At 42.0% G+C, this 25,510-nt stretch overlaps 1 protein-coding gene across 2 annotated transcripts in view; it reads right to left on the bottom strand.

The window, feature by feature from the left end:
- Nucleotides 1-22,968, bottom strand: part of PRKCA (protein kinase C alpha) — a 502,365-nt gene extending 479,397 nt beyond the window's left edge. The window contains exons 1-2 of one of the 2 annotated variants that reach the window (XM_024234784.3): nucleotides 22,535-22,968; nucleotides 19,412-19,443 (exon numbers count right to left, since the gene is read on the bottom strand). In XM_024234784.3, the coding sequence (XP_024090552.1) occupies nucleotides 19,412-19,443; nucleotides 22,535-22,707 (205 nt within the window). In that variant the 5' untranslated portion in view covers nucleotides 22,708-22,968. The remainder of the gene's footprint in view (nucleotides 1-19,411; nucleotides 19,444-22,534) is intronic. The other variant, XM_024234783.3, reaches the window with a different exon arrangement.
- Between the last annotated feature and the right edge of the window lie 2,542 nt (nucleotides 22,969-25,510).

Below are 25,510 nucleotides of genomic sequence, written 5' to 3'. Positions count from 1 at the left end.
GGAAAGAATTAAAAGAAGTGGGGGAAATATGTTATATAAACACTGACTAGCAGGGTAATTTAGAGCTTCCAAGGATTTTTCTTTACTCTCAGAGGAGATCTGTAGCTAGGAAGGGACTTGGAAAGCATGTAGCTAGGAATAGCAAATTGTTGTCTCCCATGTCAATTCCAATAAACCAATAGGTAATGGCCACTGGAGCCCTAAATTTGAGAAGAATTCTGAAGTTGAATGAAGACCGTGACTAATGAGTGTTATCTGCCATAGTATCTGGCAAGAATGTCATATGTTTGCTATCCCTACTAGAGTCTAATTCCCCCATTTACACAGATGAGGACAAAGGCCTAAACTGGAGTCAAATCAAGATTACCTAATTTCCAGTCTACTGCTTTTTTATCACATTGGAAAATCTGTCAAATTTTTTTTATATATTAACTTATAAATGTTGACTTTTTTTTTTTTTTGAGACAGAGTCCCACTCTGTTGCCCAGGCTAGAGTGCAGTGGCACAATCCCAGCTCACTGCAAACTCTGCCTCCCAGGTTCAAGCAATTCTCTTGCCTCAGCTTCCCCAAGTAGCTGGGATTACAGGCACACACCACCATGCCCAGCTAATTTTTTTTTTTTTTTTTTTTGTTATTTTTAGTAGAGACAGGGTTTCACCATGTTGGCCAGGCTGGCCTTGAACTCCTGACCTCAGATGATCTGCCTGCCTCAGCCTCCCAAAGTGCTGGGATTACAGGCATGAGCCACTGATCCCAGCCTATATTTTTTCATAAAAGCATCCTTAGTATTTTGTGTATCTAAGTCATATTTATCTGGTTATATTTTAAACTCCCTGATAAGAGTGAAGAGGCTAATTTTTATGAAAACTCTTTCTCCATATCAATGTTTATGTGAAGTTTTCTATACACAGCAGGTCCAAGTGTTGTTGACCATCTGCTTCTTCAAACAGGAACACACCCAATTCACCTCTTGCTCTCTTTGCCACCAGATGTTCTAGTGCACAAAAATAACTAAAACCCAATTCTGATCTTGTGTTGTAAATTAAAAGACCAGGAAAAAAAAAAAGATGGTATGCACAGTCACGTGGATGAAGTTTAGACAAGTAAATGGCTATAACAATTTGATTAGCAATTTTTTTTGAGTCAGAGTCTTGCTGTGTTGCCCAGGCTGGAGTGCAGTGGTGTGATCTTAGCTCACTGCAACCTCCACCTACCTACCAGGTTCAAGCCATTCTGTCTCAGCCTCCACAGTAGCTGGGATTACAGGCATGTGCCACCACACCCAGCTAATTTTTGTATTTTGGGTAGAGACGGGGTTTCACCAGGTTGGCCCAGGTGGTCTTGAACTCCTGGCCTGAGGTGATCCACCCACCTCGGACTCCCAAAGTGCTGGGATTACAGGCATGAGCCACCGTGCCCAGCGATTAGCAATTCTTTCTACCACTCCAAAAGACACACCCATACACACTTCTTGCCCACAGAAGAAGTTGATAAAAACTCAATCTGCATAGAGGTCCAATGAACATATTAAATACATTTAGAGAAACCTCTGACAATCTGATTTTCCACAAGTAGCACGAAGTAGATGTCTCAGTGTTGCATTTTAGATACAGCAAAATTTAACATAAACCATTTAATCATACTAACTGCTCTCAATTTTGGACACCTTGATAGAAAACATTCCATTGGTGTTCTTTCCACAATAACAGACATATAATTAACAAGCATGTGAAGTTATAAAGGCATCTTAAAAACTAAATAACCCAGATTGACCTGAGTCTGATCATTTGAACCTCTGGATCAAGCTGCCAATTTGCGGAAAATACAAAGGAATGTGGTAACATGCACTGGGAGCATGCAATTAGCAAAATTCTGACTGTGGAAAACTCAACAGGTCAAAAGAAGTCAGGTACTCCCCCAGATAAATTATAAGGAAAAGGAGGAGACGGAGGAGGAAGTGATCATTTAAAAGAGATTTAAGGACATTTCCAATTATTTTTAAAGATGCAAGATCAAACTATAGTGCCTAAGGATAACCACTTGGGTGATAAAACTAAAAAGCATGAGGAAGCCATGAATCTAAAAGTCATAATAGTGATTACTTTGGTGGGAGGGATGAGGCACATGGAGGACTGGTCAAGTTTTACTACTTAGCCCTGGGCAGTGGTTACAGGAATGTTGACATATAATTCATTAAACTATGCATTTGTTTTGCATGGTTTTCTGTATGTGTTTTATTTTACAATGAAATTCAGGTTTAAAAAATATGATCCAATGTTACTCCCTAAGAATACTCCAAAGCTAGCCAGGTGCAGTGGCTCATGCCTATAATCCCACCACTTTGGGAGGCCGAGACAGGAGGATTGCTTCAGGTCAGGAGTTGAAGGCCAACCTGGACAACATAGCAAGACCCCATCTCTACAAAAAAAAAAAAAACAATTAAAAATTAGCTGGGCATAGTGAGAGCTGCCTGTGGTCCTAGCTACTTGGGTGGCTAAGGTGGGAGGATTACTTGAGACTAGGAGTTGGAGGCTGCAGTGAGCTAGGATTGTACCACTACACTCTAGCCTGGATGACAGAGGGAGACTCCATCTCTTTAAAAAATTTAAAGAATTTTAATTTTTTAAAAAATAGTTTAAATTTGAAACTTCCAATACAGTAGCCACTAGCCACATGTAGCCATTTAACTTTAAACTTTAATGAATTAAATTTTAAAAATTCAGTTCTACATTTTAAGTGCTTAATAGCCAGATGGTGCAAGTGGCTACCATACTAGACAGTGCAGATTAGGGAACACTCCAAGATCACACAAAATTCTACAGGACAGTGTTAGTCTACAGGAAGATGTTTTTCCAGATCTCTGAGGCTCCATGAATTCCTATTTCATCTCTCCTAAGAGACCAGGCAATGACATAAGATCTTTGGCCTTCCATTTCTATTAATCATGCTTGTAAATGAGATTACTGCCAATGCGAACCAATATAAATGCACTCAGCAACCACCCTGACAAGGCTGACCTCACCCACAGTGACATTACTCCAAAGCAACTAAAAGTTTAAAAAGTTTGGAGCAAAGAAACCTATTTCTTCTAAAGATTTCAGAAGGGTACTGATGAGAAAGAACTCCAGTTGTTAGAGCCAAGGATGGTTTGATCACTTCAGGATGTGGATGGCATGAGTCTGAGTTCATGGAACAAATACAAGTCCCCTCAGCCCTTCATTCTGGGAACTATCAAAGATTTTTTTACCACAAGTTAGCTAACACCCTGTAATCCCAGCACTTTGGGAGGCTGAGGCAGGTGGATCACCTGAGGTCGGGAGTTCAAGATCAGCCTGGCCAAGACGGCAAAACCCTGTCTCTACTAAAAATACAAAAATTAGCCAAGCGCGGCGGTGCATGCCTGTAATCCCAGCTACTTGGGAGGCTGATGCAGAAGAATCGCTTGAACCCAGGAGGCAGAGGTTGTAGCGAGCAGAGATCATGCCATTGCACTCCAGCATGGACGACAGAGCAAGACTGTGTCTAAAAAAAATTTTTTTAAAGCGAGCTAAATTATTTGAAAAGGGAGGCCATTATGCAAAGAAGACAATAACATCTGTATAGCAGGCACAAAGGAGCAATAAAGAAGGTGACATGGAAACTGTCCTTGGCACTTAAGTTCTATCAAAATTTTTCAAAATTATTCATACACATCAAATCAGCAGTGGTCATTTCTGTCCATCCTCAAGAGTATCTTCAGAACAATTGTCTTCAGCTTCTCATTCTGAATATGGTTCAAAGACTCAGGGCAATAAAGAATGTCCAAGAGACACCCCCAGGGAAATTTACCAAGGAGAAAAAAAGGAACCATTGTTTCAGACTTATTTTTAAAGCAACTCAGAAATCTAGCATAGGAAGGAAGATTTTCCATGGAATATTTATAAGACTTTTAGGTTGTGCTTGGATTTAGCTAGAAAATAAACATTGAAAAAAGCATACATAAATGTCCATGTTTAATCTCTTATCACCAGATCTGTTATTTTGTATATTTTGTTGTTTATTTTCTGTATCTTTATTTCCAAGGTCAGAACCTCAAATCAACAACACCGAAACTATCAAAAATAAAGCTTTGACTTCTGTATTTGGCTTGTACCACTCAGAAATAATTTCGATTTTAAGGATGGAGTTACATAAACTACAGAATGCAAAACTACCAAATAATAAGCTCCATGACTACATTTAGTCAAGCTTTAAATCTCGTTTAGGGAGCTACTAAAAATATGTACATTTGTAGATTAACTAATGAGTAATTTATTTGTATGTGTGTATTTTAGGTAATATATAAAAAGGCAAAATCAGCTCTGGTATGAAAACAATGTAAGATTTTTGCAGACTAAGTAACACCAGAACTATATAGCCTGTGGCCAGAGAATCACAGAGTCAAAATTAGAGAGAAAAAATATACAATTTCACGAAGGGTCATCTTCCTTACCCATAAATTCTCATCCAATACAAATCAAAAGTCTGAAGCATTTTTAATATTCTTTAATACAAGTTCTTTACGTTGTTACTAGACTATTCACCTATAAATTATAAAAGCTAAATATACAATCCTTATTTACCTGGTAAAACTCCTAGACTTTAGATACATATTTGACTCTAAAAGGCACTGGCGTTTTTCAAAGAAAATAAAAGGAATCTCTTGTCTGCTTTGTTTGCAGATTCCCTCATGCTTTCTTTTAAAAAACAAAAAAAAAAATAGAGTATTGGATGGGCACTTGTACTCACTGGGAATGGCATTTGAGAGTCAAGACTACACAGTACAAGTACAAAGGTTCATAGCACAGGGTCATCCTACAGGAGGTAGGGGCTGGAGATTTAAGTGGCCACTCTCTGGGGGTTTGGTTTACAGAAAGTTACTTAACTCTTACAGCCAGTTCTACAGGTATAAATTCAAGAACCTGGGCTAGACAGCCTCTATGGTCCTTTCTTACTCTAAAATTCTAAGAACAGGGCTTTTCCTGACTCTATGACAACAGGATTCACCAAGAAGGTCAACAAAGGTCAATACTTAAATGTATATGAATTCGGAGGCAGACGGAGTGGCTCACACCTGTAATCCCAGCACTTTGGGAGGCCGAGGTGTGGCAGATCACTTGAGGTCAGGTGTTCAACATCAGCCTGGCCAACATGGCGAAACCCTGTCTCTACTAAAAATACAAAAAAATTAGTCAGGTGTGGTGGCAGGCACCTGTAATCCCAGCTACTTAGGAGGCTGAGGCAGGAGAATCCCTTGAACCCAGTAGGCGGAGGTTACAATGAGCCAAGACCACACCACTGTACCCCACCCTGAGCGACAGAGCAAGATTCTGTTTCAAATAAAAAATTTAAAAAAAAAAGAAGTACATGAATTCAGGGTATTGCATGACTACCACCTATGAATATATAATTTTAGTAATATTAAAACTCAATGTTCTGTAAGAGATACCCACTTACTTCTTAGCGACAAAAAGTTTTGCTCATCTGACATGAAATACATTCTACTTAAAAAAAATTTTTTTCATGCTAAGAAAAAGTCTCCATATAAGAAAAAGTCTCAGGCTATCAGGACAAAATACCTAGCATATAACATATAACCTGACAAAAAGGAACACACTGGAAATACAACAGAAGCCAAAGTTAATAACGTGCTTCATAATTTTGAGATAAAACTTCGACCTTTAATAATTCTTCACCAACGGGTAAGTCAGCCAAAAACAACTTGTGCACAAATGATATTGTCAAAATTAAAATCACAAATGCTATTTTCCAGAGTTTACTTTAAATAAAACGTATAACATCTAGAAAAGTATTAGCAATATACTTCAATTGTCATATTACTCAGAAAATTAAACAAAAAAGCCCAGAACCTCTAAATTATCCTTCCACAACATTTCATTAGATTCATGGCAGACCACCATTGCAAGCCTTTTTTTGGGTGGGGGTGGAGGGGACAGGGTCTCACTCTGTCACTCAGGCTAAAGTGCAGTGGCACAATCTCGGCTCACTGCAGCCTCAACTACCGGGCTCAAGCAATCTTCCCACTTCCAAAGTACCTGGGACTACAGGCTAATAAAAATCAGCCTTGCTAATTTTTATATTTTTTTGTAGAGACAGGTTTTTGCCGTGTTACCCAGGCTGGTCTAAAACTCATGAATTCAAGCAATCTGCCTACTTGGCTGCCTACACGGCCAGCTGCCTACATGGCCAGCCACCATGGCAAGTCTTTTTTTTTTTTGAGACCGAGTCTTGCTCTGTTACCCAGGCTGGAGTACAGTGGCGTGATCTTAGCTCACTGCAACCTCTGCCTCCCAGGTTCAAGCAATTCTGCCTCAGCTTCCCAAGTAACTGGGATTACAGGCACCCACCACCACGCCTGGCTAATTTTTGTATTTTTAGTGAAGACAAGGTTTCACCATCTTGGCCAGGCTAGTCTCAAACTACCGACCTCAAGCAATCTGCCCACCTCAGCCTCCCAAAGTGCTGGGATTATAGGCATGAGCCACCGCGCCCAACCCACCATGACAAGTCTTAGGCACACCAACTATTCCTGCTCCAGCCCAATAACTCAGCTTTATAAAATATGACTTGAAAGTTAATTTGCATCACATAGATATCAATCTCAAGCTCAATACCAGCATGTGCTATGGTGCCTAGCTGTGCAAAATAAGTAAAAAAGAAAAAAAAAAAAGATAATGGTGCCTATCAGCCATTATCCCTAAACTTGAATTAGCACCTAAAAATTAAATAAAATCATTCCTCCATGTTTCTAAACTGTTTATAATTAACAATCATTTCCATTTTAAAGTCACATATATGTGATATAGAGAAACAAAGCCTCTTTTTTAAATTAAAACAGAAGAATTCTAGAGAAGTTTTCCATATTAATGTGCTATTCAGATTGAAGAAACTAATGTGCAACTAAAGCAACAAAAGTCACTTTAGTATTAAACAAATTTGGCATATGATAAAATTAGGTTCACTAAAAAGAAAACTTCAGAAGTACTGTTAGGCAAATTACTCATAATATGATCATCTTATTTTGTAACCCACCTATTAAATTTTAAGTCATCCATGTATAACTTTTCACAACTATAACCGCATTAAGAAAAACACCTTCATATTTAGAACTCAACAGTCATGTTTTAAGCTATTTTCTACATTGTAAATACTTAAGAATCAAGTTAAAATATTTTAAATTTTTAAAAAATGAGTAATCTCTCATTTTAACATTTTAGGACAGTTCATTCACTGAGGATGTATAGTTGCATGCATGAATTCAACAAAAGGAGGAAAACGATTTAGATTTAAGCTAGTGTATAGCCACTTAACTTCAACACAAATCTGAATGGAAGCTAATGGAAGTCTTTACGACTATGAGCCAAGCTTTCTAAACCAGTGAGAGTTTTATTCCAATTATCAGAAACAGCACCACAAATCATTCTTTATTAGAAACCTAAGAGAAGGAAAAAAATGAAGAGATAAGTTGAGAAAAAGGGATTGGCTACTTATCTGTACAGCTTCAGCAACTAAAAAAACGACTGCAATGGAAACATAAGACATTCACTAAATCTGCCCAGTTTCAAATTACAGCTTCCCAATTCACCAGTCACACATGAGGGCAGCCTACTTAGCTTCTGTTCCAGCAGCCTTTCCACCCATGGGGCGGTAGTAAACTGTAAGTTCACAGTAGCATGGTAGCAGTATCATATAAACTTGTATTTCTCAAATCTCAATCCCAGATGAAAACTAACACTCCAAACTAGGATACAAGTATACTGCAGCATCCCTTTCCTTTCCTTACCAAGGTTTCTGACCACAGTGAAAACACATCAGCTCGAGGTTAGCCCATGGAGAAAGAAGGAATAAACTACGGATCATGAACCAGAAATTCTGACTGAATAAATCAGTAGACAGTTTCTAAAATAGAAAGTGTTGCTGTTTTTTTTTTTTTTTTGAGACAGAGTCTCACTCTGTCACCCAGGCTGGAGTGCAGTGGCGCGATCTCCACTCACTACAATCTCCGCCTTCCAGGTTCACGCCATTCTCCTGCCTCAGCCTCCCGAGTAGCTGGGACTACAGGCACCCGCCACCGCGCCTGGCTAATTTTTTGTATTTTTACTAGAGACGGGGTTTCACCGTGTTAGCCAGGATGGTCTCGATCTCCTGACCTCGTGATCCGCCTGCCTTGGCCTCCCAAAGTGCTGGGATTACAGGCGTGAGCCACCACGCCTGGCTGCTGATTTTTAATATGTAAATGTTTTAGTTCTTTATTTTTCCCTTATTAATACATATATCTAGTATAACTGAGTATCTCATCTCCAGTCATAATTTCCATGCGGTAAGACCCTGGACTCCCAACATGATGCTATATATAATCAATAATCAATATTGCCAGCTTCCTTATAGTAGAGAGATCAGCAGAAAGAAGTGTCAAAGTAGCACACTTTTTAAACCAGGGGTGTCCAATCTTTTGGCTTCCCTGGGCCACACTGGAAGAATTGTCTTGGGCCACATGTAAAATACACTAACACTAATGACAGCTGATACGCTTTTAAAACAAATAAATAAAAATTTTAAAATTCATAATTTTTTAAGAAAGTTTTCAAGTCTGTGTTGGGCCACATTCTAAGCCATCCTGGGCTGCATGTGGCCCACTGGTTGAACAAGCTTGTTTTAAACTCATGAAGTTATTTTCCAAGCTTCAGTACAATGTATCTTCTACATGTAGACACAGTAATCTCTGTATTTGTAACTTTGTTCTGAAAATGATGACATGAAAACAAAAAGATACAAGAGGAAACCATGCATTTAATAAAGAATCAGTATGTAGCAAAGCATGAAGTAGCTCCCTACATATTTTTCCTATCTGTTCTTCCATTTGGAGGTCAGTGGGGGCAACATCTCAAATAAGACGGGCTCTCTCAGTCTACTACTCCTGGAACGTGAGTCACTCCCATCCCTCTCTCATGCATGCCATTCCCTTACCTTAGAAGAGCTTCTTCCATTTTCCTAATCAAAGGAAATTCTAGCAACATACAAAGCCCAAAACAAGAGCCATCTCCTGATGAGCTCAAAAAATATCTCCTTCCTTCCCACGTACTTCAAAAACTGTTATTTCATTCAGACTAAGATGTAATATAATGTACGTGATAGATGTACTGTTACAATGTGTTGTTTTCATATATGTCTTCTGTCCCACGCCCTGCAGAGTCTGGCATGACAGACTAAACAGAGGTCCATGTATTGGGCCATACGCTCCCACTACAGACAGGAAGCACATTAAGTGCTACTGAATTGAAAAAACACTTCCAGCTGGATGCGGTGGCTCATGCCTGTAATCCCCACTTTGGGAGGCCGAGGCAGGTGGATCACCTGAGGTCAGGAGTTCAACACCAGCCTGGCCAACACAGTGAAACCTCATCTCTACTAAGAATACAAAAATTAGCCGGGCATCATGGCACATGCCTGTAATCCCAGCTACTCGGGAGGCTGAGACAGGAGAATTGTTTGAACCCAGGAGACGGAGGTTGAGGTGAGTTGAGATCGCGCTACCTCACTCCAGCCTGGGCAACACAGCAAGACTCCGTCTCAAAAAAAAAAAAAAAAAAAAAAAGAAAAGAAAGAACACTTCATTCTTTAATACCTTGACACTCGAATTAATGGTGTGATTTAAGTGTGACAAAACTTCGAGAAAAGGAGAATTGTGAGAGGCAGCAGAACACCTGGCTTAACAGCATGGCATCTGGACTCATACTGCCCAGGTCTGAATCCCAGCCCCACCATTTTCTAACTATGTGGCTGTGAACAAGTTACTAAACCTCCTCATCTGTAAAACAGGAATCACAACACTGCCTGTCTCTTCAGAATTGTTGTGAGGATCAAGTGAGTTAAAAGTGAGTGCTTAGACAATAGCAAAGACTTGGAACCAACCCAAATGTCCAACAATGATAGACTGGATTAAGAAAATGTGGCACATATACACCATGGAATACTATGCAGCCATAAAAAATGATGAGTTCATGTCCTTTGTAGGGACATGGATGAAAGTGGAAATCATCATTCTCAGTAAACTATCGCAAGGACAAAAAACCAAACACCACATGTTCTCACTCATAGATGGGAATTGAACAATGAGAACACATGGACACAGGAAGGGGAACATCACACTCTGGGGACTGTTGTGGGGTGAGAGGAGGGGGGAGGGATAGCATTAGGAGATATACCTAATGCTAAATGGTGAGTTAATGGGTGCAGCACACCAGCATGGCACATGTATACATATGTAACTAACCTGCACATTGTGCACATGTACCCTAAAACTTAAAGTATAATTAAAAAAAAAAAAAAGTGAGTGCTTAGAATAGTGTATACAGTAAGTGCTATATGGGTGCTGGCTATCAACTGTAGTGTTTCAAGTATAAGAAAACCCCTACGTCATAAACTTTGTGCACAACCATACACGAGCTTGTGTGTGTGTGTGTGTGTGTATCACCAAGCTAGATGTATATATATACACACACATATATATACACACACATATATACACATACATACACACACATACACACACATACACACACATACACACACATATATACACATATATACACACACATATATACACACACACACACACACACACATATATAGAGAGAGAGAGAGAAAGAAATTCTATCGTAGAGAGTAACTCAAAACTACCAGTTTTCCTGATGGTAAAACCATGAGTTAATCTCTACAGTAGAATTTTACTCTCAATTCAACTGTTTACTAGACCCTCATTGACCCATCCCCTCAAACTTGAGGAAGCTTGTCCAAGTCAGAGCTAAACTCATGTCTCATATTTACACCCTTATGGTTTATTTTCTAACTACCAACTGCAGTCACCCTGGACAGGACAGATGGATCTACTATTTCTCATAGATATTGGAGGGGGAACAGCAAGTGAAGGCATTAAAGATGAACTGCCCTTACGCTAATCTTACTTGATGGACTTGCTCTTAAATAATTCTTATCTTATGCTGGCAATTAATCAAATCATTCCCTTCCATTCCATTCTTGATAGAAATCTATTTCCAGAAACCATTTTCCCTTTTGTATAATTTAATAAACAGTTTTTTTAATGCAGTTATAGCAATTTCTACTAGACACAGCCAACACTGAAGTGGCCACGCCTTAAGTTTAGCATGAGATTTCACAGTTTGGGTGGAAAACAAGACCTGAAATAAAGGGTCTGCCGTGGAAATTTTGACAGACTGATAAGGACAGTGAAACCTTAATTTTATGTCACCAAGAAATGTTTCACAATGGCATCATTCTTTCCTCTCCTAACATAAATCCGGGCTTCATTCATACCAAAAGTTTCCACTTGGCTCTGAAGAATGTTTTCTGCAGAACCATTAGAATCTGAACCCATGACACGCCCCACCAGCCTGGTTAAGTACTTTAGCTCTATTTCTAAGATGGGGATAACATCCTGTTATGGGGTGCTTTTGGAATGAAAGCATATAAAATATGAAAGCTAGATGTCTGACGTAATGTAGCATTGAATACATATTCATTTTCTTTCCTTTCAATTGAATAAAATCTTGAAAGTGATTCTAATCACCATTATAATCTGTGATGATAAACATAATCACAACTGTTTCACTCCAAAGCTGCCGCTGCCATTCCTGTACATTTACTTGCATATTAAAGCACAAAAACCTTTATTATTTGTATTAAGGCACAAAATATGTATTAAGGCACAAAAACCTTTCAGGTACAAAAACTTTAAAAATAACAGTTTCAACAATCAGTGAAGTTGAGCTACTACTCCCTCTGGAGCATGATGATTGAGCTCCAGTTATTACTAATCTCAAAGTAAAATAGAACATTTAAATAACTGTACCAAACAAGTACTAAAAGCTGGTTTTACTTTCTCACCCTATACCCAAGACATTTTCCCCCTCCTGCTATAGCCCATGATACACTCTCGTTTTATTTTTGCAATAAGATTTATTCTTGATGCTTGGATAATCTTCTAAAGATAGAAAGAAGACACATTAAGTGGTTTATTTCTACAGTGTTAATGTGTTAGGTTTAGCCATTACATATGTTAACTTATTATATACATAAAGGTAGAATTTTCTGCTCTCTCTTTTGAATAAGTATGCTTAGTTTCAAAAAGTACTTTTTCTTTAATGATCCTAACTAAGATCTTAGTTGGCACAACTTTGGATTATAAACTTGCTTTAAAAAAATATAGAAAAGGTAGCCAGGCAGAAGTCACTGTGATCTTTCTGGTTATGAATGTTTGTATCACATCTCTTAATATTTATATAATCACACACCCAACAAATATTTACATAGTATCTACTGAGTGTCAGGCACCACATTATACACTGGAGATACAAAAAGAAATAAGACTCAGTCCTTGCACTCAAAACTGGCAGAGAAAACAGAAGTAGAGAGGTGATACAGTGTGAAGGTCCTACGATAGGAAGGGTAGGGCACGGGGGCTTGTGCCTGTAATCCCAGCACTTTGGGATGCCGAGGCAGGCAGATCACTTGAGGTCAGGAGTTCGAGACTAGCCTGACCCACATGGCGACACCCCGTCTCTACTAAAAATACAAAAATTAGCTGGGTGTCGTGGTATGTGCCTGTAATCCCAGCTACTCAGGAGGCTGAGGCATGAGAATTTCTTGAGCCCAGGAGGCAAAGGTTGCAGTGAGCCGAGACTGCGCCACTGCACACTGCACACTCCAGCCTGGGTGACAGAGTGACATTCTGTCTCAAAAAAAAAAGGTCCTACGATAGGAAGAACATGTAGAATAGGACAATTGGGAAAGACCAGAGCTAAACCTTAGACTAAGACTTAACAGGTGAAACAGGTATCATCTGGGCAAAGGGGGTTGAGGAAAGAATTGAAGCAAGCACTTTCTGGGAAACTGCAACTTATTCACAATGACCCAGGGATAGGAAGAAGGAAAGAATTGTAGGTAAGTCTGAAGAGGTCAGGCAGGAGACTTTAAGAGTCTTCCCATGTCTTGCTAAGGAGTTGGACTTATCCTGATAGGGCAGCTGTGAAACTAATGTTATTTGGAAACGGAATACTTCAACTTTGCATGAAGAAAAACAATTGAGCAAGTGAGGGGTTAATGTGTCTAAAAACTTAAATTTTGATAATATCATCCAGGAGATTGAAATACTCAGAGGGCAGGAAACCACCAAAAAATTTAAAGAAAAGGAAATTCTGGTTGGGTGCAGTGGCTCACGCCTGTAATCCCAGCACTTTGGGAGGCTGAAGCAGGAGGATCACCTAAGGTCAGGAGTTCAAGACCAGCCTGGCCAATATGGTGAAACTCCGTCTCTATCAAAAATACAAAAATTAGCTGGGCATGGTGGCATGCACCTGTAATCCCAGCTATTCAGGAGGCTGAGGAGAAGAATTGCTTGAACCCAGGAGGCAGAGGTTGCAGTGAGCCAAAGTTGCACCATTGCACCCCAGCCTGGGAGACAAGAGTGAGACTCCATCTCAAAAAAATAAAATAATATAAAGAAAAGGAAACTCAAACATCAGATTTATCTGTAAAAGTAAACATTTATTTGGCTTTCACGGCCCATGAGGATAAATAGCCTCTCCATATGCTACAGCCCCAGCTTCTGGTGGCGGGGGCAGGACTGATGTGTGAATAAATTAACGAAACACTTTCACTTACTGTATAAAGTAAAAGAGTAGCAATTCAGAAAGTCATTAATCAGAAATCATTTTATAACAAGTATATAGCACCAAATGGGAACACTCAACACTAGTTTTATCTAAGCATCCCTACTTCTAAGTATTAATGCATTTTTACGGAGGAAAAACACTGTTGAAAAGAAAAATAGCATTTTTTGTTGTTGTTTGGTTTTGTTTTTTGAGACAGGCTCTCACTCTGTCGCCCAGGCTGGAGTGCAATGGCACGATCACACCTCATTGCATCCTCGACCTCCCAGGCTCAAGTGATCCTCCCACCTCAGCTTCCCAAGCAGCTGAGACCACGGGTGCTGCACCACCATGCCCAGCTGCTTTTTCTATTTTTTGTAGCGATGGGGTTTTGCCATGTTGCCCGGGCTGGTCTTAAAGTTCTGGGCTGAAGCAATTCAACTGCCTCAACCTTCCAAAGTGCTGGGATGACAGGCATGAGCCACTGCACCCAACCACAGAAAGGCAGTTCTAACTGTCCACCTCCACCACTTTTCTCTGTTATTTTGGCATTATTGACCATTTCATCTTTGAGACTGAGATAATGCTTTGACCTGGCATTACTACAAAAATTCTAGGTTTCAAATTACACTCAGTCTTCCATGGATTCTATCTTTTTGGAACTAAACCTCCAAGAGTTTATCTCTAATTAACATCACTTACAATTTGGGGATGGGTAACCAATCAAAACTGAGGGACCAAGGGCTGAACCCCTCTTGAAGACAGAAAAATGGAAAACCCTGGCACTAACTTTGAAAACCAGCGGTAGCCAGAGGCCACACAGTGTAAGCAGTGGTCAATGCAGTACATAGGGAGGACAGATCCTCTGCTCAAGTTGGCCATAGGGAGGACAGATCCTCTGCTCAATCTGGTCAACCTCATGATTCCACCCAACTTGTGCCTCAGTCTCCTATCTCCTGGTACTTGGTGTCCATACAACTCGGCTCTCAGAACACCGTGGCGGATGAGGACAACTGCGCAACCCTTTTCTGAAAGGCTGGTGACTCAATCGCTACTGCTCCCTTTCTGTTTAAAGGCCACCTTCCTTAAGTAGTCTTGTTTTCTGGAATCCCTCATCTCACACAGCCAAGAGGAGACTCATTCTTTTTTTTCTTCCCTTAAACATCAACTTTCATTCTTACAGAAGGAATAGAAACCACCACCCTGCTCAGATGAGCCAACGGAAATGCCTTCTCTGAAACAGGCCTTCAAAACAAAATATCAAAGGGGAAAGAGTAGCTGATTTTTTAACCCTTAACACTGAAAAATGCAGAGCTTCAGTTGGAGTCACAGACGAAGTATAATATGTGTTGTGTTCTTCGCAGGGAAATGACTCGAGATTCAAAACAACTTCTTAGTGGCATCATTGAAAGCACAAAAATGTGAATTCTTTCCCAGAAGACCCCTCAAAATCCAGTGATGATCATTCAGGGACAACAGGCTCCTGTTGGTCATGGTTACTGGCGGAGCTTAATTCTCATGCTGTCTGTTGAGTATCTTCATCAAAGAGCCTAAGTTTTTGCACATTTTAATTTGTGATATTAAAAGACAAAGAACAGCAAAAAAAAAAAAAAAAATTACGGAAAACAAGTGTAGGTTAGGCAGATGTAACAAACTATGTAACTGTTTGGCATTTGAAATAGGCAGGTCACATTTTGAGAGGCTGTTTCTACCACTGTAATTAGAGAAGTGCACGGGTGTTGCTCCGCCTAAGGAGGGGGAAAAAAAATCGAGTTGGCTCTTTCCCTTTTCCAGTACTGAAAGCAGTAGATAACACTGTTTCAGCTCCACTGCCCCAGAGGAAGAATGCATTTGAGCAGTACAGTGGAATGCTCTGTTGTTCTCTGATGACTGACTTTGGAAGTAGCCAGTGCAAGACAGAAACTACCAACTGGAAACAGACCTTCCAGACTTGAAACTCAAGTTCATCAATTTCCATACCACACAAATCTACTTCCCTGTCTTTTTCTCCTTTCTCTGATGGGGGGAAAAAAAGTGGGCAAGGACTAGATCTCTGCTAGTCTTATGGAGATGAAATGAGTGCTAGGGGTACATCAAGCAAAAAACATTCAGCCAAAAATAAGAAGGCAACTCCAAGTCACGTAAAAAGGGTCACTTCAGAGCTGTGAAGGAACACGCTTGTCTTTATCTCTGAGGACCTTAAGAAAAGTATTTCCCACTTGGAAATCTACTACACACTCATCTTTCTCCTCCCCAGAAGAATGGTCCTTGGTTTCACCGTTTCAGGCAGCAAATTCTGACAATGGGATCCTGTGTTACTTGCCCTGGTAATATCAGTTTTCAGGGTTGTATACCTATATTGCAATATAAAGAAGAATGGCACAGAGTCCATGAAGGGAACATGGGAATAAGCCAATAAGTCTCTCCAGAGAAACGCCCTTCCCTTCCCCAAGATACAACATAAATGAAAGTAGAAATAACCTTAGTGCTTCACATGCTTGTAAGATGCCATTCTCTAAATGGCATAACTTACAAACCAGTTTTAAGGACTAAAACTCACTTATTTCTTTAGTCTTCAAATACCTACTCACCATTTACTAAGTAAAATGAAGATAAATATTTTGGATCTAAAGCCATATTACTTACTGCATGAATATGTGAGTCACTGGGAGCATACACACCTCTCTAGTTAAAAAAGAAAAACTATGCTTGCTGCAGATATTTTACCTACTAACCAAAGCAACATACTACATACTACTGGACAGAAAGCACTGCCTCATCGGGTAAAAATACTCTGATGTATGAGGAATACAAAAAGCAGTTTCAAACTCCAGCTGTCATTTCCAGAGGGTGTGTTGCCAAAGGTAGGAATGAGAATGAGTTATTCTCCTGCAGAAGAATGATGCTCTATCAAACAAAACCAAGGAAAAAAAAAAAAAAAAACAAAATTAGAGAGCATTAAAAGAAAACTTAAACACTCTACGATGGTCAGATGTTAATAGAAAGATTAATTTTGCAGTAGGAGCCAAAACAGAAAATGCTGGGTAACTATATTTGTGGGATTAAAAGCATCATCCCAAGGTAACATATCCTTCTTAAGTTACAACAAACAATAATATAATGGACTAGCATATGCCTACTAGAAGTCAAATACAGATGAGACACAGTAAACAAAATATAACAAGCAGGCAGCACGTTACAAATAAATGTATACTATTGGAAAAGGTTTCTGTGAACTATAATTTGTAAACACACTAGGGTAATTCATTATTTAAAGAGATCTGAGGATAAATTCTTCACCAAAGCAAAGAACTATATAGAAAGCACATAGTCACTTCTCTAATTTGTCTGGTTTGTAAATCCAGAGTTTCAAATATTAGGTAAAGTAAGGCAAATCACACAACACAAATGGCTAAAACACATTTGAAAAAAAAATGTTCAAGCTCACCCATAATGCAGGAGATGAAAATCTAAAAGAGGGGCCCCTTTTCACCTACCAGATTGGTAAAAAATGTAAAAGATGTATATTATCCAATATCTTCACTGGTAAAAATGAAGAGGAAGTCTCATTAATACAAAAAAAAAAATGTGCACTGGAAGTCTTGAAGAGCAATTCAGCAGTACCCATTAAAATTTAAGATGCACACATACACACTTCTGGCCATCTATTGTAGAAATACCTATACTAATGCCCAATAATGCTCTTGACAAAGGTATTTGTACTAGTAAGAACTGAATTACAAAATACCCCTTGATAGAGGAATGGGTGAGTAAATTGGATACATCCACACATGCAGCCACTAAGCAGAGTAAGGCAGAACTGATGCTTTGATGTGGAAGAATATCCACCATCTACTGCCGAGTGAAAAGAGCAAGTTGCAAAGTCGTATAAAATTTTGATCTCCTTTTAAAAACTAAGTATGTGTGAGTGAGTGAACGAATGGTTGTCTCAAACAGAAGTTATCCCTGGAGGAGGGAAAAGAGAAGGGTATGCAATTTCACTTTTTATTTTACACAGTTTAAAATTTTTATGGGTTTCACTTTTATAATGTAGGTAAAAGGGAGTTATGTTGCCATGAAACTATTAATCTGCTAATCCACTAAAAGTTCAAGAGATGCTCTGGGGGAAATCATGCAAAACCCCCTGGAGCCTAGTAATACGGCCACTGTGATTTCCACAAAATCTGCTCAGATGAGCGGGTCTAAGAGGAACCAACCTTACTCTAATCAACCTTATTTTTTATTTATGCAGAAAATGATAAAAGTTTTAGCACAAGATAACCACTTTCTCCCAGACAAGCAGTACGGAGAAGATTCAGTACAAAAATTTTCTTACAGATTTATGTGAGTCCCAACCCAAACCAAAAATATCACCAAAAATAACAGATGTCAATCACATTGGCCCAGAATCTTACATCTTTAAACTCCCTAAAGTCATGTTCAAGCCTAGGCTCAAATCTCACCTATAAAGTTCAGGCCCACAACTTTGAGAACTAGAAAGAGCTACATTTTCCTTTCATCTTTTGTAGAGACTGGTATAACACATCTTTCTCTTTCTTCTCTTTTTAAAAGGAATATCCCTTGATTTTCAAATGTAACTCTGAAAATGATACACTCAGTAGGGGTTTTAAGCACATCTTGGAGAAAGGAAGGTGGAATATTAAATGAATAATCATACCATAAAATACTCCCATCTAAAATATGTTTAGAAAATGTATATAAGAAACAAGTTCACAAATTTGAAGAAGTTTTTAAAAGGCAACCAATTTAAATTTACTAGCACAATCTCAAAGTTGTAAGAAAGTACACAATGCCTTTCTCTCTAATGCACTTAATATTAAACAGTGTTAGGATAATATTTTCCAGGCTAGAATGTACTTTCTGCTTGCCCTAATAATAAATCTATGCCCAGATGGGAAATGGAACCAGAACTAAATAAACACAATATAGACAATGAGCAGGAGAGCCAGAAAAGTTAGCTAATGGGCCTGTGATGTCTTCACGAGCTCTGAAGTGGGTTTCTTCAAAAAGGAAAAGTCCAACGAATAGAATGGAGAGTACAAAAAGTTAGGTATTTGATGTGTGTGAAATGCAATTACAGATCAGAGGGGGAAGCAAATGGATTTCTTTCTGTATGTGATGGCTGGTATCACGTGCTGTCAGATATGTAAGCTGAAAGGAAAGCATGCTACATAGTCATACTATAGAAATCAGTCATCAAATCATCAACAAAACTTTAAAACATGCAAACTTTGTTCTCGATGACAACTGATATTCTAAACAAAACAAACCCTTACTAGAATGAAATATGGCCTAAAATTAGTTGCAGTGAGTCCAACTCAATACACAAGTAAAAGCGATGAAGAAAGAGGAAGAACAAGGAAGAAAAGCCACTTGAATACAAAGTGATTCCATTTTTTTCTCAACACCCACACAAAGACAGCAGTTTCTGACAAGAATGTTCTCGGCAAAAAATAAAATTACAGAAAGGCTTTTTTTTTTTTCCAATGAGAAAAAGGCAGCTCTATATGCAGATTAGTAGGCCCCAATTATTTTTTAAGGCCCAAATTTACAGCCCTCATACTTCAAAATTATCTAAATAACATTTTTTTATTGGAAAGAAAATATGACTGGAAATATTGTTCTTGTTTGGAATGCTTATTTCATGTTGTGCTTGAAAATAAAACCAAAAGTGGCAGCTTACCTTGGCACTGGAAGCCTTGTTTCCCAAACCCCCTGAAAAACAAAAACAAGAACAAAATATCTTAACATATTTTGTGTTGGATAGCATATTTTAAACAAGTGATGTGACCAAGTACTCCACTACCAAAGGTTTGTACGTGAAACCCAATGATTTAATAGAAAAAAACATACCTAAATATCTAGTCAGATTACTGTGTAAATTTAACCTTGGGGGGAAAAAAAATCTTGCCTATAAAGGATCACTGAACTATTTCAATATATCAAGCTTCTTTCCAATTTTTTATACTATGTTATCGATACTAAAATTTCAAGACAAGAACATGACTGTATATTCAAACTTGTTGGCTACAATACAATATTCAAGTAACAAAAGAGTTTATGGTGAAAATTTTAAAAGGAAGTTGCTTATTTTGTTCCTGAAGACCAAATGAAAATTGTTTTTATCTCCCTAAAGACAACAAAGTGGCTTACTTATTATGCATTTGTTTAAAATATTACGTGTCTAGAAATTGGCAAATGGCATCACTTTTAACATTTAATTTTGGCTTAAGAAACCAGATCTTAGAAAATATCATCCCTATTGTTTGCATTTGAGAGTACCATGATCTAATTTCTACTGAGAACCAATAGCATTCAAAGCACATACGGAGGCTATTTTGTTCTTGTAAATGACTTTAGAGAATTTACTCTGTAAGCAGAGAACCCTGACATGGACGTTCAATCGCAGGTATTGTTCTTCTAGAATGAACTGCATTAAAATTTCTTCAGAAGGTTGAGAGTCACAATCTCTTGCTTCACATAGAATGTTTAATGTACAAAGTATTTCACATACTTTTAAAATTAACTTAGAGTCATCCCCCCACCAAAAACCATATCTAACTCTAAACAGTTCGCTTAAAAATATCAGTGATTTAATATTGAAATAAACTTGTAAATCAAGGACCCCGTAGAAGCAATAATGAAAGCAAACTGAAAAAGATAATCCCCGTGGATGGTTTCCTGGGACTTCCAATTGGTTGGTTTACAATTAAATGCAGAGTGCTGCAGGGATACTCAGGGGGGCCTTTATTTTCCACTTCACAATACTGGTGGTGACCTGAGTGCCTCTTAGCTCACCAGGGGCTGATCCTTCAAGGGCAACTGATAGTGGAAAGACAACAGCTAGCCTCGGCATGCTGCAAGTCCCTTTCTAACCCTCCTACTTCCTGCAAAAGTCACCAGCAGTCTGTTCCCTTTTAATGGACTCTCACAGCTGACCACCTCCTCTTAACCAAATGCAATATTCTCTTTGCCCTGATGCTCCGAAATTTTTATTTTAAATAGCCTTATCTACAATTACCTACTCCTTTGAACACAATCGCTTCATATGCTGACTAGACAGTGGAAATCACTCATAGAGGTGGCTGTGCTTTTCATAAAAGTGTACTTGGGAGCAGATGTCTAAAAAGGAAAGGAAAAATTAAACACCTTATTCGCACCACGATCATGGGACCTGCCTGCCCTTTGGGATGTTTTTCCCCAGGTGTGATGGATTCAGACAGAGCCATCCATACTATGTTCACCCTAGTGGCCCAAGATACCTGTGCCACACAGCTGGCTGGTGACAGGATTCACTCCGTGACTGCCACCCTGTGCAGCTCCCCCTGGCCTAGAAGGAGAGAGAGCTAAGAAGCCCCAGCCATAGCTCTGTCTTGCCGGGAACTTCCTACACCACAAAGAAGAGGTAGAAGAGTCAGGACGTCGGGCAACTTAAGAGAAAAACCAAACTACTGCTGCTCTAACTAGAGGACCTAGAGCTCCTTCAGTTCCAGCTTTCAAAACTTTTGTGTGGTGACGGGGATCTGGGAAGAAGGGTCACACACCTTTTGAGAACCAGATGAAAGCTGTAATTCTCTCACCAGGAAAAAGATTCACAAACACAATTTCACTCAGTTTTACAGGGTTCAAGAGACCCCTGAAGCCCTTCTATGTATCGATTCTCCATAAGCCCCCAGGGACCCTCCGAGTTAAGAATGCCTGAATTCCCTGGCGGTTACCTGATCTCTGACCTCTGGCCCTTATATTATTTTTCTTAAATAAGGCCTCTGTCCTCATCAACAGGGTTACAGGTCTAATCTCGAGTTGACAGGGTCTATTTTATTTTTTTGAGACGGAATCTCGCTCTGTCTCACCCAGGCTGGAGTGCAGTGGCCCGATCTCGGCTCACTGCAGCCTCCGCCTCCCGGGTTCAAGCGAGTCTCCTGTCTCAGCCTCCCGAGTAGCTGGAATTACAGGCGTGTGCCACTACGCCCGGCTAATTTTGTATTTTTAGTAGACTGGGTTTCACCATATTTTCCAGGCTGGTCTCGAACTCCTGACCTTAGGTGATCCGCCTGCCTCGGCCTCCCAAAGTGCTGGGATTACAGGCGTGAGCCACCGCGCCTGGCCGACAGGGTCTATTTTAAATGAGTCCCTCTGCCCTCGTGCCATTTGCCTGCTCGAACTCCCCCTCCCCCACTGCAAGCTTTCAACAGTTTGCTCTCTCTCTGCTCACTCAGAAAAGTCAGTCTCTCCGTGCCCAGTAAATGCAGCCTACAGTAGGCAGGAGCCCAAGATTCCAGCGCAGTCCAGCCCGATGGGAAGCACAAACACAACCCCCGCCCCCCCACCCCGAACGCGCCCAGCCTGGCTCGCCAGCAACTTGGACCGCGCGCAGCGCAATCGCCGCCGCTCCCCCGTTACTCCGGGGCGCGTTTCTCCGGGAACGTTTGCCCCCGAGGGCCTCTCCTCCTCCCCTGTCCCCTGGGCTCACACCCCAGAAAGCGGCCGCTCCGCTGGGTGCGTGCCGGTGGGCGCGCCCGGGGAGGTGACGGGCCCGGCCCGGAGAGGGATCCCCTTCGCCACCGCACGGGGCCAGCCTCCCTCTCGCGCCAGCGGGTGTGTGTGGCGGGACGGCGACGTCCCGGGAGTCCTGCCCGCCGGTGTCAGGGCCGGGCGCGCGTGTCACTCCGGGCGAAGAGTTCGGACTCCCGCCGGTTCCAAGTTCTCGGAGTGAGCCAGCCCCGGGGCGGACACGCCGGAGCGCCGGGTGCCGGGACCCGGAGGCGAGGAGCAGCGGGGCAGGAGTGCCCGGCCCGGCACCTACCAGATGAAGTCGGTGCAGTGGCTGCAGAAGGTGGGCTGCTTGAAGAAGCGCGCGATGAATTTGTGGTCCTTCACCTCGTGCACGTTCTTCTGCCTCAGCGCCCCTTTGCGGGCGAAGCGGTTGGCCACGTCCTGAGACGCCGTGGAGTCGTTGCCCGGGAAAACGTCAGCCATGGTCCCCCCCAACCACCTCTTGCCTCCGCCGGGGAGCTGCGGCCGCGGAGGGCCGGGTGGGCGGGGGCGGCGGGGGAGAAGTGCGGGCTCGGGGCGACCCCGGGCGCGGGGCGCGGGCCGGTGGCCGAGGTCGCGGCGAGGGGGCGCGGCGGGGACCGGGGAGAGTCGGGCCGGTGCTGCGCGGAGCGGGAGCGGGAGCGGGAGCCGGAGCCGCTGCCTCGCCCGCTGGCCCCAGGCTCACTGACAGCGCGGTGCCCGGCGCTCGCGCTTCCTACTCGCGGCGGCAGAGGCGTCCCGGAGCGGCACCGCCCACCGCGCATGCCCCGAGCGCGAGGCCGCGCGGACGAGCGGCGGGGGCGCGCGGGCCGGGCGCGCGCGCGCGGGGGTGCGGCGGCGGCGGCGGCGCTGAGCGGGCCGGGCCGAGTGCGGAGGAGGTAGCGAGTGCCTCGCGGTGCTGGGAAGACTGGGCAAGGGGAGGCGGCGGCCGGGGGAGGGCGGGCCCGAGTGGGGATGCGGAGGAGGAGGCCGGGAGTGGCGGGTCCGTGCTCCTCCGCCGCCTTTTTCTTTCCTCCCCTTCCTGCGCCCGGCTCTCCTCCCTCTCGCCCTCCTCCGCCTCAGTTCTCCTCCTCTTCTTCCGCTCTTGCCGCCCGGCCTCCTTCTCTCCCGGTCTTCCTTCTCCCACTCCCGCTCTCTCTCTTGTCGACGGGCTCGGAGTCCTGCGCCACCCGTGCCGGGCCGAGAGGAGCCCGCGTCCGGGAGTGGGCTCCACGCGCAGCCCCTGCCCCGGAGCCTCCCGCCCCGGTGCTCACCTCCTAACCCCTGAGCACCCGCAGCAGGGAGCCCCTTCCCCATCCTCAGGACCCCCGGTGTCTCCAGGGCACGACGCCCGTGTTTTAGCAGCCTGTACCAGCTTGAGGTTTCACCTGGTCAAAAATGTCACTTTCATCACGTGTGCCCTAAAAGACCCAGCCCCTAGACCTTCCTACAGGAGGAAGAGAGCAATTTTTAAATAATTAAGCATTGACCCTTTCCCCTACCTTCTCTTCTTGCCCTATACCGTATTTCACCTGCGTGTGGTAGAGACTTTTAATTTGTCCGTCGGGCATTTATCACCACGTGGGATGGTTAAAGGACTTGTCTTAGGTATTTATCCCGTTATTCATTGGCCACCAGAGCGACGATGTTGATTATCAGGCTTTCTTGATTTTACAAGTCCAGGACCTTAATTTAGAAATCATTTTGCATCCCAAGCTAATTACTGCAATACTGTCAGGTGCAGAGTGCAGCCAGTACATTTGTAAATTACCAAGTAGAACTGCCTGTGAAAGAGTAACGGGCACGGCTATGCAAAGGATGCAGGTGGGGATGCACCAGCTAATCACTCGCTGAATATTTATCAGGTCTGCCTGGAGGCCGCTAAAATGCATAAGGGAAATAATCATTTCTCAGCGTTTCATTGGTGTTTTGTTTTATTTGCCAGATTCACGAAGTTCCCAAAACAACTTTACTAGCTAAAGAGACCAAGAAAGAGAACACGTTTGATCCTTCAATAACTTTTTGTTAAAAGAAAAAAAAAACCTTTTCTAAAATACTTTCTTAGAGCATATAATATAGGCCAAGTAGAGCTAATATTGTTTTCTTTGAGATTGCCTAATTGTGATGCTTGATGATAGGAATGTCCTTTATATTTTTAACAAATGGAAGCTCTCCTGACTGGCCATCAGTGGTGCATGCACTTGACTGATCCATTTACAATCTCTTGAGCCAGTCTTGGTGCTTCAAGAGCCTGCACCTGCCTGGTATTCTATCTGGTCAGAAATTTCGCCACTCATGGTCGCCCCTCGGGTCCAAGGAAGCAAAAAGGGAGGAAGCAAAGAGGAATGAAGAGCAGGGCATGTCGGGGAAATAGTCCCAATTCTCCATGAAACACTTGAAGCATCTCAAGCCATGGTTGTTTATTGCTTAAAAGCAGAAATCAAATGGAACATAGTGGAATGAAATAATTTCTTTTCTCATAGTCGTCTTTTATCTAAGACGGAGGTCCTGGCACATTTTACGAAGACAAGCTTATTTCTATGTCCCTGAGGCTTTGATAGGAGGATGGAGAGAGCTGGAGGGTGAAGTTGCTGATAATGGAATCCTGAGCAAAGTCATAGGGTAAACAAGAACTGAATGAGCCCTGGCAGCAGCCTGCGAATCTCCTGTGTACTCCATGGAGTGACTGTCTTAGCTGTCAGTAGATCAGATGGAACAATGTGTCTGTTTTCTTTTAGGTTGTGGCTTTGCATTCTTGCCTCAGTTGTTAGTGTTGTTCCTGGTGGGTACGAGGAGGAATGATTAACTGGAAGTCAACTGATTCATAGTTGGGCTGGGCATGAAAGCATCAATAGCCTACATCTTAGCTCATTTGGGGAGAGGGGACTGTGCACCCAGAGTGGGGATTTATCAATTACCAAGCAGTGTAACACTGTCCCTAGCAAGTACTGATGGAAATGTGGGCCAGCATCTACTCCTGCAGCCCACCTGAAGTCCCCATGGTATAACTAAAATGGAGGAGATTAAGGACGGGAGAACCCCCTGGGTTGGGGGTAGTCAGTCAGTCATGAGGGCATAAGTAAATTTTATTTCCGAGTCTGCTATTTCATGGGGAAGGTGCAGGAAAAGAACAGGGAATGTCAGACTGAACGCAGAGTTTTTCAGAATCCGCCTCTGTCCTCTGCCTTTGAGGAGTGAGCTCAACACTGTTTGGAGAGGTGTCACCTAGACCAGGGGGACCCAGAGGCTGGAGGCTGGGATCAAAGTC

This window comes from Pongo abelii, chromosome 19 (assembly GCF_028885655.2).
Source record: "Pongo abelii isolate AG06213 chromosome 19, NHGRI_mPonAbe1-v2.0_pri, whole genome shotgun sequence".
Lineage (NCBI taxonomy): Eukaryota > Metazoa > Chordata > Mammalia > Primates > Hominidae > Pongo > Pongo abelii.
This window is presented reverse-complemented; position numbering and strand designations above follow the sequence as displayed.